The sequence below is a fragment of the Bos indicus genome, chromosome 15 (genome assembly GCF_029378745.1).
Source record: "Bos indicus isolate NIAB-ARS_2022 breed Sahiwal x Tharparkar chromosome 15, NIAB-ARS_B.indTharparkar_mat_pri_1.0, whole genome shotgun sequence".
Classification (NCBI taxonomy): domain Eukaryota; kingdom Metazoa; phylum Chordata; class Mammalia; order Artiodactyla; family Bovidae; genus Bos; species Bos indicus.
In genome coordinates, this window is record NC_091774.1 from 53,645,249 (window position 1) to 53,657,248 (window position 12,000).

Below are 12,000 nucleotides of genomic sequence, written 5' to 3' on the forward strand. Positions count from 1 at the left end.
CAAGTGAAGGACCAAAAAAGGAAAAAAAAAAAGCACTGGAAGTTGGAAGGAGGTTGGCACATTAGAACCCACCTTTAATGTGCCTGCAACATAACTCCATTTTATCTGAGTACAAGTATCAGTTATCTAAACAAATCACAAGAATAAAATCCACAAGGTAACTTTTATAATAGTTTAAAATTTTTGTACATGACCAGATGAGTATACTATATGTAACTGAAAAAAAATATTTAAACGATGAAAGGATAGCTATGGCAGATAAGATGGTGTCATGTTGCCACAATGCTCTTTTGATTACTTACACATACCAAACGTGACAAAGAAAGCATCTCCAAAAGTACGTCAGCCAGTAAGTCCCAACACATCCACAAAATTTGTAAAGCCTTTCAATAGCTTTCAACACCACTCTGTTTGCATTGCTTATTCAGTTTGTGATCACTTTAACTTGGAGTTTATTAGTTTAATGTACCAGAATCACTTAAAACAAAACCCATCTTTTCCAGCCCTGGATTCTGAGTACTTCAATAATTCTTAAAGCAGCTAAAGAAAACAATTTGCTAATATTTTAACCGCATGTGCACAAATTTCAAAGAATACACCTGGTTTTACTTGATTTGGTTAAAGTAAGCACAAACATTTTAAAGCTGCAAAACTTGTGACAGCACAATAATGAACATACATTTTTAAAACAGGTAGCAACCCAAAGAAAAGCTTCAAGAAAAGAAGGACTGCATTTGGCACCTAACCAAAATAAAAAGTTTCTGAATGCAAACCTCTAACTTATAATTCTGCCACTGTAATTATTCTTAAGTAAATATGATTTCTGTTTGAGCAAATTTGTAAAAATGTATGCTAATATTATAGTTTATGTTTTTAAAGAAGTCCAAGATGTGGTACTATCCTGGTTTTCCTATAAATTATGGAGCACTATATGGAATGATACTTAATATTGCCTTATATATCATAAACCAATTTACAAAGACAATTTTAATCAGATAGCATTTCCCTGGCAGTCATCAAGGCTCTATTCAAAATTTACAGTCACTTAAAATGCCAAAGGCATTATTATTCAGTCTTGAGGGAAAAGAAAAAGGAAGACCATCACTTGTTTTAGTCTCCCATTTAAATGTTTTTCTTGGAGAGAAATGAAAAGTGTCACTTGTTAGCAACAAAGTAAATGAACTAGTCAGAGAATCCAGATTTCACTCAAATGAAAATGATTAACAAAAATTAAGTTTTCTCTGCTCTTCCTCTATATAGAGGATGGCTAGAAGGTGAAAGCAGAGAAAAGCTGGTTAGCAGAAGCTTTTAACAGCCTCAGTAGAAGCCTTGAAGGATTTGGAAAACTTGGCAAGAGACATAAATGCAGATTATTTTAAAGAAATCTGAAATCAAATTAAATAAAAAAGGAAACACTCTTCCAACCATAATTATGGTGTAGCTTAGGGATAACAGGATAACTAAGAAAGCCTTGGAGAGGGTTCATAATTAGACCCAAATGAAAATTTCTGGGGCAAAAAACCCTGGCATAGTAGAAATAAGATATATTGGTACAAACAATGAAGCAAATACTCTGACCTAGATGGTGTGTGATAAGGTCTGGTATGATAAAACTCAATTTTACATGCCGGTATAGAAAACAAGCACAAAACAAGAACATGCATGCAACTAAGCTAAAGGTTGAAAGAAGATTAGAAATGCGTAATTCCCCCCCCACTCACTTGTGATATCATAAACAACAACTGCCACAGTGGAGTCACGAATGTAGCTAGGAATCAAGCTCCTGAACCGCTCTTGACCTGCTGTGTCCCATAATTGCAATCGTACCTAACAATAAAATCAGTCAAACAAGCAAGAAAAATAAGAAAGGTCAACCCGTTGCAAAATACCTACTTGTGATATCGTAAACTACTACAGCTGCAGCAGAATCACGGATGTAACTGGGAATGAGGCTACGGAAACGTTCCTGACCCGCAGTATCCCACAGCTGCAGCCTGATCTGTGGGATGGGAAAAAATAAATAAAAAAAAAAAAAACAAAACAAAAAAACAAACTCATACTAAAAAGAAAAAAGAAATAATGTTTTTAAAGGGAGGAGGGTGGCAAGGAGGTAAAAAGGAAACTCATGCAAAAGGTGGCAGGGATGTGAGGAATGAAAACAACATAAAATTCCTTTCCTTTTTCAAAAGGGAGTAATATTTAAAATTTGCTTGCTCTGAAGGTACATAACTCAAAAAAATACAAAAATAAAAAACAGCAATAGCAAAGATTTCACAGGACGAGAAGTACAGCTTCCTTTTTATCCCCCCTCTCTACAACCTCTCTTTGAATCCTATACCTTCCGGACAGCACAAGCAGACTGCTCATGTTCAAATAGTGAAAATAAAAGAGAAAAACAAAGGTAAATGTCAATGATCAGCCCCTCTGAAATGAAAATAAAATGTCTCTTTTCTCTATTGGATACAGAACACTTTGAAATTGGATCTCTGACAATTGTGCTTGTTCTCCCACACATTTATTTCTAGAACATTATATATAATCTAGCAAAAAGGAGAAATATCTTATTGCAACCCTACTTAAACGTGTCTTTACTTTCTTATTCACATCTACATTCCAGGAAGAAAAGCCTGAAAATAAGCATTAAGTTCTTTTACCATCATAAAGCAGTTTCTGTTTTCAAATTTTAAGAAATGAAATGCTATATATTAAAACATAAAGGAGAACATCCAAAAGAAAAAGAATTACAAACTTAAAGAAATGTCATTAGAGATAATGCTTTTTGGGTACAGGTCCCAAAATAATGCATTTAAGAGAGTTACTGTTTAGGTGACAAGAATCTCTTCAAAGGACAGCAGGCTAGAATACAGAATTTATATCGCACTTAAAGGGAGCAGTCCAAAAGATGGAAGACAAAAATCTAACTAGGAGATACATATTACTTTTGTCTATTCACAGTCATTTTGGTATATACCATATTCCAACAAAGCCTGGAAGTTCACAAACTGTGTGATATTCAAATAAAATGTTTGAATGGTTCAGCGTGGTACACAAAAGGTCTTTAGCAGCTCTAATTTCTTCATGAAAATATTCTTATCTCAATGCTATTTGTTATAATATTCCAAGTCAAGACAACATATTTTGTTTAACAAGCCTAGGGCTATCAGAGTATTACAAATAATGACTTTCTCTCCCCTTTGGAGTCTACTTGAGGATAAAAAATTCAAAGTGCTAAGTACTATTCATTCTATAATAACAGTTTTTCTCAAGGCCTGTATACCAACTTTGGCAACTTTGCTAAGTACTCTTATGGCAACAATCACTGATTACATTTTAAGCATAATATTCTGTCCTGCAGCGTTGCAGCAAATTGCACACTGAAAACATTACTCACTGTTCGATCCTCCAAGTACATCGTTTTTGATAAAAAGTCAATACCAATTGTTGCCTATAAAACAAAACAAAACAAAGAAGTTAAAAATAGTAATAATTAATGACAGCAGTTTAGAGTTCAAGTGGGCATTATGATTGTAGAAAAAATAATGAATAAATATATAAATTATCATAGCCAAATAATAAATGAACAAAATTTTCAGTGATAATGGCTTTTACCTATTGAGCACTTGCTGTACATTAGAGATTCTTTTAGGCCCTTTACATGATCATCTGTAATCCTAATACATCCCTACAAAGTAGCTACCAGCATCATTATTTTTCTCATTTTATACAAAACAATATTAGGGTTTGGAGAAGTTATGCAACTTGTCTAAGAACACACAACTTCTGCTGTGGAGTTGGGAGTAAAATTGTATCTCTAATACATAATTCTATATTCACTTTATATATATATATATATATATACTTAAAAAATCTATCTTTATATATATAATTTATAATTTCATGTATCATATATAGTTCATGTTATACATTTTATATACACTTTATACATATACTTGTGGTAAAATACACAACTGCGCTTTTAAAAAGTCTTTCAAAAAATGGTTAAGAGGGTTAAAGAGTAGTTTTTGGTTCACAGCAAAACTGAGCGAAGGTTCAGAGATTCCCTTTTGCCCCTGCCCTCACATATGCAGAGCATCCCTATTATCAACATCCCCCAGCAGAGTGGTACTACATTTGTTACGAATGATGAACTTAACACTGACAGTGATGTAATTCTTTAAAGACAAGCTTTGTTTTCAAACTGTGGTAAAACAAATACAGGCTTGCCTGGAGGCTCAGCAGTAAAGAATCTGCCTACCACTGCAGGAGATGAGGGTTTGATTCCTGGGTCAGCAAGGTTCCCTGGAGAAGGAAAACTCACTCCAGTATGTCCCAGTGTGGGACTGGGAAATCCCATAGACAGGGGGGATCTTGTGGCCTATAGTCCATGGGTTTGCAAAGAGTTGGACACTATTTAGCAACCAAGCAACAATAAAAATATACATACCATAAAATATGATATTTTAACTATTTTAAGTATATAAGCAATGGCATTAATTACATTCACAACTGTATAACTGTAATATTTACAAAAGTTTTTCACCACCCCAAACAGAAATTTTGTACCCATTCAGTTCAGTTCAGTGGCTCAGTCGTGTTCGACTCTTTGCGACCCCATGAATCACAGCACGGCAGGACTCCCTGTCCATCACCAACTCTTGGAGTTCACTCAAACTCATGTCCATCAAGTCGGTGATGCCATCCAGCCATCTCATCCTCTGTCGTCCCCTTTTCCTCCTGCTTCCAATCCCTCCCAGCATCAGAGTCTTTTCCAATGAGTCAACTCTTCTCATGAGGTGGCCAAAGTATTGGAGTTTCAGCTTTAGCATCATTCCTTCCAAAGAACACCCAGGACTGATCTCCTTTAGAATGGACTGGTTGGATCTCCTTGCAGTCCAAGGGACTCTCAAGAGTCTTCGCCAACACCACAGTTCAAAAGCATCAATTCTTCGGCACTCAGCTTTCTTCACAGTCCAACTCTCGCATCCATACATGATCTCTGGAAAAACCATAGCCTTGACTAGACGGATCTTTGTTGGCAAAGTAATATCTCTGCTTTTGAATATGCTATCTAGGTTGGTCATAACTTTCCTTCCAAGGAGTAAGCGTCTTTTAATTTCATGGCTGCAGTCACCATCTGCAGTGATTTTGGAGCCCAGAAAGATAAAGTCTGACACTGTTTCCACTGTTTCCCCATCTATTGTAAGCAATACCAAATTACAGTGTATGGATATACCATTTCATTCATCCACTGATGGACATTTTGGCCATTAAGAGTTCCTGTTTTCAACTCTTTTTGGTATAAAACTAGGAATAAAACTGCTGGGCCGTATGGTAATTCTTTTTAACTTTGTGAGCAAAGTTTCTACAGCAGTGGCACTATTTTATTTTAATTAATTAATTAATCAGTTAATTTTTCTTTATGGTCATGCTGCATGGCATGTGGGATCTTAGTTCCTGGACCAGGGTTTGAACCCGCATCTCCTGCAATGAAAGTGCAGAGTCTTAACCACTAGATCATCAAGGAAGTTCCCGGCTGCACTATTTTAAATTCCCACTAGCAATATATGGAACAACAGACTGGTTCCAAATCGGAAAAGGAGTACGTCAAGGCTGTATATTGTCACCCTGCTTATTTAACTTGCATGCAGAGTACATCATGAGAAACGCTGGGCTGGAAGAAGCACAAGCTGGAATCAAGACTGCCAGGAGAAATATCAATAACCTCAGATATGCATGACACCACCCTTATGGCAGAAAGTGAAGAAGAACTAAAAAGCCTCTTGATGAAAGTGAAAGAGAAGAGTGAAAAAGTTGGCTTAAAGCTCAACATTCAGAAAACTAAGATCATGGCATCCAGTACCATCACTTTATGGCAAATAGATGGGGAAACAGTGGAAATGGTGGCTGACTTTATTTTTGGGGGCTCCAAAATCACTGCACATGGTGACTGTAGCCATGAAATTAAAAGACGCTTACTCCTTGGAAGGAAAGTTATGACCAACCTAGACAGCATATTAAAAAGCAGAGACGTTACTTTGCCAACAAAGGTCTGTCTAGTCAAGGCTATGGTTTTTCTAGTAGTCATGTTATGGATGTGAGAGTTGGACTATAAAGAAAGCTGAGCACAGAAGAATTGATGCTTTTGAACTGTGGTGTTGGGGAAGACGCTTGGGAGTCCCTTGGACTGCAAGGAGATCCAATCAGTCCATCCTAAAGGAGATCAGTCCTGGGTGTTCATTGGAAGGACTGATGTTGAAGCTGAAACTCCAATATTATGGCCACCTGATGCGAAGAGGCTGACTCACTGGAAAAGATCCTTATGTTGGGAAAGATTGAAGGCAGGAGGAAAAGGGAATGAGAGAGGATGAGATGGTTAGATGGCATCACCGTCTCAATGGTCATGAGTTTGGGTAAACTCCGATAGTTGGTGATGGACAGGGAGGCCTGGCGTGCTGTGGTTCATAGGGTCGCAAAGAGTCGGACACGACTGAGCAACTGAACTGAACTGGGTTAGATCCTGGGTCCAGGAAGATTTCACATGTTGCAGAGCAGCTAAGCCTGTGCACGGCAACTACTGAGCCTGTGTGCCACAACTACTGAAGCCTGTGTGTCCTAGAGCGGGCACTCCACAAGAGAAGCCACTGTGTTGAGAAGTCTGTGCACGACACCTCAATGAAGAGCAGCCCCCTTTCTCCACAACTAGAGAAGGCCTGCGCAAAGCAACGAAGACCCAGTGCAGCCAAAAAAATTTTTTTGTCATTTTGTTATTGGTTTGTACAAGTTCCTACATATTCTGGATATTAAATCCTTATCAGATATATAACTTTCAAATATTTCCCCCTATTCTGTAGGTTGGGCCTGGTGTCTCTGCTGAAAATCAATTGTGTGTGTGCTCACATACATACATACATATATATATAGATATGGATATATATATATATATATATGGATTCTCTATCCTATTCCATGGGGCTTTCCAGGTGATGCTAGTAGTAAAGACTCTGCCTACCAATGCAGGATACATAAGAGACACAGGTTTGATCCCTGGGTCAGGAACGTCCCCTGGAGAAGGAAATGGCAAGCCATTCCAGTATGCTTGCCAGGAGAATCCCATGGACAGAGGAGCCTGGTGGGCTACAGTCCGTGGGGTCGCAAACAGTCGGACACGACTGATCCTACTCCATTGTGTCTATATGCCATTACCACATTGTTTTAACTACTGTAGCTTTGTAGGAAATTCCCAAATTGGGAACTGTGAGTCCTCCAACTTTTTCATATGTTTCAGTAATGTCTTGGCTATTGCAAATTATGATTAATCTCTTCATATCTACAAAAAAAGGCATGGGGATTTTGAAAAGGATTGCAATGAATTTGCAGCTTGATTTGAGTAGTTAGTATTGACATCTTTTTTTCCAAAGAGATTCATTTTATTTTATATTTATTTATTTTTTGGCTGTGCTGGGTCTTCACTGCTACACAGTCTTTTCTCTAGTTGCAGAGAGTGGGGGCTACTCTCTGTTGTGGTGCATGAGCTTCTCATTTTGTGGTAGCTTCTCTTGTTGAGGAGCTCAAGCTCTAGGTCATTCGGGCTTCAGTAGTTGCGGTGCGTGGGCTCAGCAATTGTGGTTCCTGGGCTTTAGAGCACAGGCTCAACAGTTGTGGCTCACAGGCTTAGTTGCTCCATGGCATGAGGGATCTTCCGAGACCAGGCATCAAACCCGTGTCTCCTATATTGGCAGGTGGATTCTTAACCACCTGGGATGTCTCTCCATTTAATTAGGTCTTCTTTTATTTTTTTGAGTAGTTTTGTAGGTTTCAATTTCCCACAGACTTATATTTTAAACAACAAAAGCAGCTTCCTCCTTTATCCCAAACTATGTGACTAACATACAACCTAGTACTAATTCTACCTTATGACATTCAACTTGAATGTCATATCCCACTCTTTCATATGGGGATGGGCTTATAAACTTGAATTACTATGCAAGAGAATCTAATTGACAAACCCCAGGAAAGTACAGGAGTGGCATGGCTGCATTTAAGAAATCTGACTAGTAGAACCTCATTTACTCAGTGTGGCAGATGTAGTTAACTACCTAAACAAATATCCATCTACTCCTTCTTCCTTACTAACACAATCAAACATTTATTTAAATCCATACTTTTCCCATTTGAAAAACTACATTTTCCAGCCTTCTTTGAACTTTAAATAAATGGGGTTAACTCAGTTGGGAGGTAGATTCTTATTTTTTCCCCCTTTCATCCTTCTTCCTTCCTGAAGTGGATACCAAGGCTGGAATCCAGGAATCATTCAGTAACCATGAGGCAAAATTCAATACGGAAATCATAAATTAGATTAGGTTAGACTTAAAATAGAAGTTTTGGTCCTGGATGACCATGGAGTTGCTGCACTAGCTCTGAAACACACTACCTTTACACATCTTTTACATGAAAAAAAAATTCTCACGTCACTTATCGATGTTATTTTGTGTTTGTTATAAACAGCTGAAAGTAATTTTTAATGGCTATAAATAGAAACAAGTATTTTCACATCTCACAGTCAAGATATAAATGTTTTTACAATTAGTACAAAGTCAGACTTTACAACAGTCCCCCCCTTCCATTATACTATCCAAGTTTTGGGGCATCATTTATATCACTGAACTCATAAAGATCAAAACTAATTTGAAAAATAGCCTGCTGCTGCTCTTTTTTTTTAGTTAATTTTATTTCAAGCTGGGCTACTACAGAAAAGTTGATCAGTTATAAGAATTAAGCCAATAGCAGGAAGAACAGAAATGAGATGGCTGGGAAACTAAGCATTATCAACTATTTCAGCATCTTTAATGCTACTGATGTGGAACTAATTCAAACTTTCATAAAAGACAGATGAGACGTTAGTGCAGTCTTTTGCTCACCTCTTTAGAGAAATGCAAAAAGCAATCATTACAGAAGAAATTAAAAGAGAGAATTCTCTCATGTACCTTAATTTACATTTACGTATTATTTTAAATGTTAACTAATTCATGGATGTTGGGGGGAGTGTCTACTCTGCAAAAAAAAAAAAAAAAGAGAAAAAAATTAAACTACTTTTATAGGAGCTTACAAATCAAGACCAAACAACAGCTTATCCAAATATATCGGTGTCAAGGTGATAACTTCCATTTGTTTATTTTATTTGGATGCTCTTCACTCAGAAAGGTGCTTATTTATCTCAACAGCTAATTTATGAAAGATTGCAGATATAAGTTACAATTCTGTCTGACTTTGTATATAGTGGTTTGTCCCCTATCCTGATGCCAGAGAAGCTAGAAACCCATAAACATGATTTTCACATGGGGAATGTATTTTACCCAGTTACAAAAGTAACTTGGTGAAGAAAACAAGTTTTGTTCTGTACAAAGCGATGATAATCAGCTTCCTTCTGTGGTTCAAACACACATAAAGTTCTGTTGCCTGGTTGCTGCCTTCTCATGCAAGAGAAAATAGAGAAGGAGTTGAAAGACGCAATGACTAAAGAAAGAAAAGAGTGGATAAGTTAAAGAATCTAAAATTAACAGAAATAATTTTTTTTTAAATGAAGAAAGGACCCCAGAAAGAAGATGCTGATACATAATCTGATTTAGAAAAGAATCCCATTTAAAAATATCCTTACATATATGTACATATGTGGGGGAAAAAATATATATATACATTTTTCCCCTCAATATCTTTCTGCCATATTACATTTCTGTCCATTAGGACAGAAACTAGGTAGAGTCTGTGGATTTTAAAAATGAGTCATTATAACGAGCATAAGATTTTAGTTATATAAGGTGAACAAGTTCAAGAAATTTGCTACAGAACATTGAATATACATGTAGATAACAATACTATATTGTGTACACTTTAAAGTATAATAAAAAGTTAGAATCTCATATAAGTATTCTTACCACAAAAAAAAAAAAAAAAGAACCCCACCCCAAATAAAATGACAACACCTCTGGAAAAGCCAAAAGTCCCGAAAAAAGTCATTAAAAAATTAAATGAAAATTAAAAGACAAATCAAACACTGAGTCAGAAAAACAGTCCACTGGGACTTCGCTGGCAGTCCAGTGGTTAAGACTCTGTGATTTCACTGCAAAGAGGCATGGGTCCCATCCCCGTTGGGAAACAAAGATCCTGCATACTTCGAGGGCAAAAAATATAAATAATAATGTTTAATTTAAAAAAGAAAAACAGTCCATCTAGTTAAGGATTTTGGTTTTATTGATAACTAGAATTTTGAATAGAACAACCTAGAGCTTCAACTTATACAGGTTAAGGATATATTTAATCACCACCATCATCTTTCTGGACAAGTTCATTAGTGTCTAAAACCCACTGTTTTAATCTATGCTATCTTGAACTTAATTGTTGATTTGTAACAGTCCTTGGAATAAGAAATCCTCTAAATTCAAAGAAATCTCAAAGGTTACCCTGAGTAATGTAATATTCCTCAAAACAATCTACTCCAATTGTGGGAATCTTTCTTGAGCTTATTTATATTAAGTTGAACCATATAATATAAAACTGCCAATATTCTATTATTTTTGAATGATAAAGACAGCAATTATGTAATATGGTTCAAACTGATACATTTAAAACTACTGGAAAAATTTACAACTGGAAAAAGAAAACAAAACCAAAAAACTGGTGAAAAACTAGAGCAACTTACAAGAATCACTTACAGCCTCTAGCTACAAATGTTTACCAGATTTCTCAGGTTTTTTGGCTTTACTTTGAAATAACTGACTAAATATGGTCAATAAAGGACTCTTCTGGCCAACCAGTTTAGTCTTTTTCAAATAAAATTAATTCAGTGCAAAGGAATCATAAATAGCATGAATTATGAATTATATATAAAGTTTATCTTTTTTGTGAAATAAAATTTCATTTAAACTAAGTTTCAGATATACATTACATATAGCTCAATAATAAATTTCTAGTTATGAGACTAGCTCTTCAATTATTTCAGAAGTCTTTCTGTTGTGTGTATGGTCAGGGCATAAGATAGGGAATCTTAATCCACTGAAGAATTCTTCACCTGATAACTAAGTTGGCAGCTAACTACATATGGTCAATTCTTCATATTCCAAAGTAATACTTAATACACTGTCAAGATAATTTCCCTAGTTAAGGATGTGGGGTACTACATTATCCTAATTCCCCTGTTAAAGTAAGATAATATCTAGGACTGTGCCTAACTCTTATAAAAACTTGTAGCTTACATGGTTAATCAGTGTCTCCTATTAATGCCAAAGTACAGTGGTATTTTGGCTTCAACAACTTTTTATAAAGAATCAAAATCTTTGCTTATCTGTTAAATGTAACCTCACCCTATCAACATTACCTCCCTTAAAAAATGTCTGCATGAACAAGAGCAATAATCTTAATGAATAAGTAGCAACAGCACTTTAGACACCTAAAGATCTCTTTAATTTCAGACAACTTGGGTATAATGAAATACTTCAGAAAGTAAAAGTACCTGGTTTGAACATTACTGATTTATTCTTTTTAACTTATTCTTTGGTTTTTGTTTTACAATTAAGCTATTTAAAAGATACATATATATATAACTTAGATACACACACACACACACACATATATATATATGGTTATATTTATATACATATATATGGTTATATATACAGGGTTAGGGTTATATCTATCGGAGAAGGCAATGGCACCCCACTCCAGTACTCTTGCCTGGAGAATCCCACGGATGGAGGAGCTTGGAAGGCTGCAGTCCATGGGGTCGCTGAGGGTTGGACATGGCTGAGCGACTTCACTTTCACTTTTCACTTTCACGCATTGGAGAAGGAAATGGCAATCCACTCCAGTGTTCTTGCCTGGAGAATCCCATGGACAGGGGAGCCTGGTGGGCTGCCGTCTATGGGGTCGAACAGAGTCGGACACAACTGAAGTGACTTAGCAGTAGGGTTACATATATATATCAGATCAGATCAGTCGCTCAGTCGT

General features: G+C 36.3%; 1 protein-coding gene across 2 annotated transcripts in view; it reads right to left on the reverse strand.

Moving 5' to 3' along the window:
- The window catches only part of RAB6A (RAB6A, member RAS oncogene family), a 95,712-nt gene that overhangs the window by 36,462 nt on the left and 47,250 nt on the right, over positions 1-12,000 (reverse strand). Inside the window, exons 3-4 of one of the 2 annotated variants that reach the window (XM_019975197.2) lie at positions 3,392-3,445; positions 1,894-1,999 (exon numbers count right to left, since the gene is read on the reverse strand). In XM_019975197.2, the coding sequence (XP_019830756.1) occupies positions 1,894-1,999; positions 3,392-3,445 (160 nt within the window). Of the gene's footprint in view, positions 1-1,721; positions 1,828-1,893; positions 2,000-3,391; positions 3,446-12,000 lie in introns of both variants that reach the window. The other variant, XM_019975196.2, reaches the window with a different exon arrangement.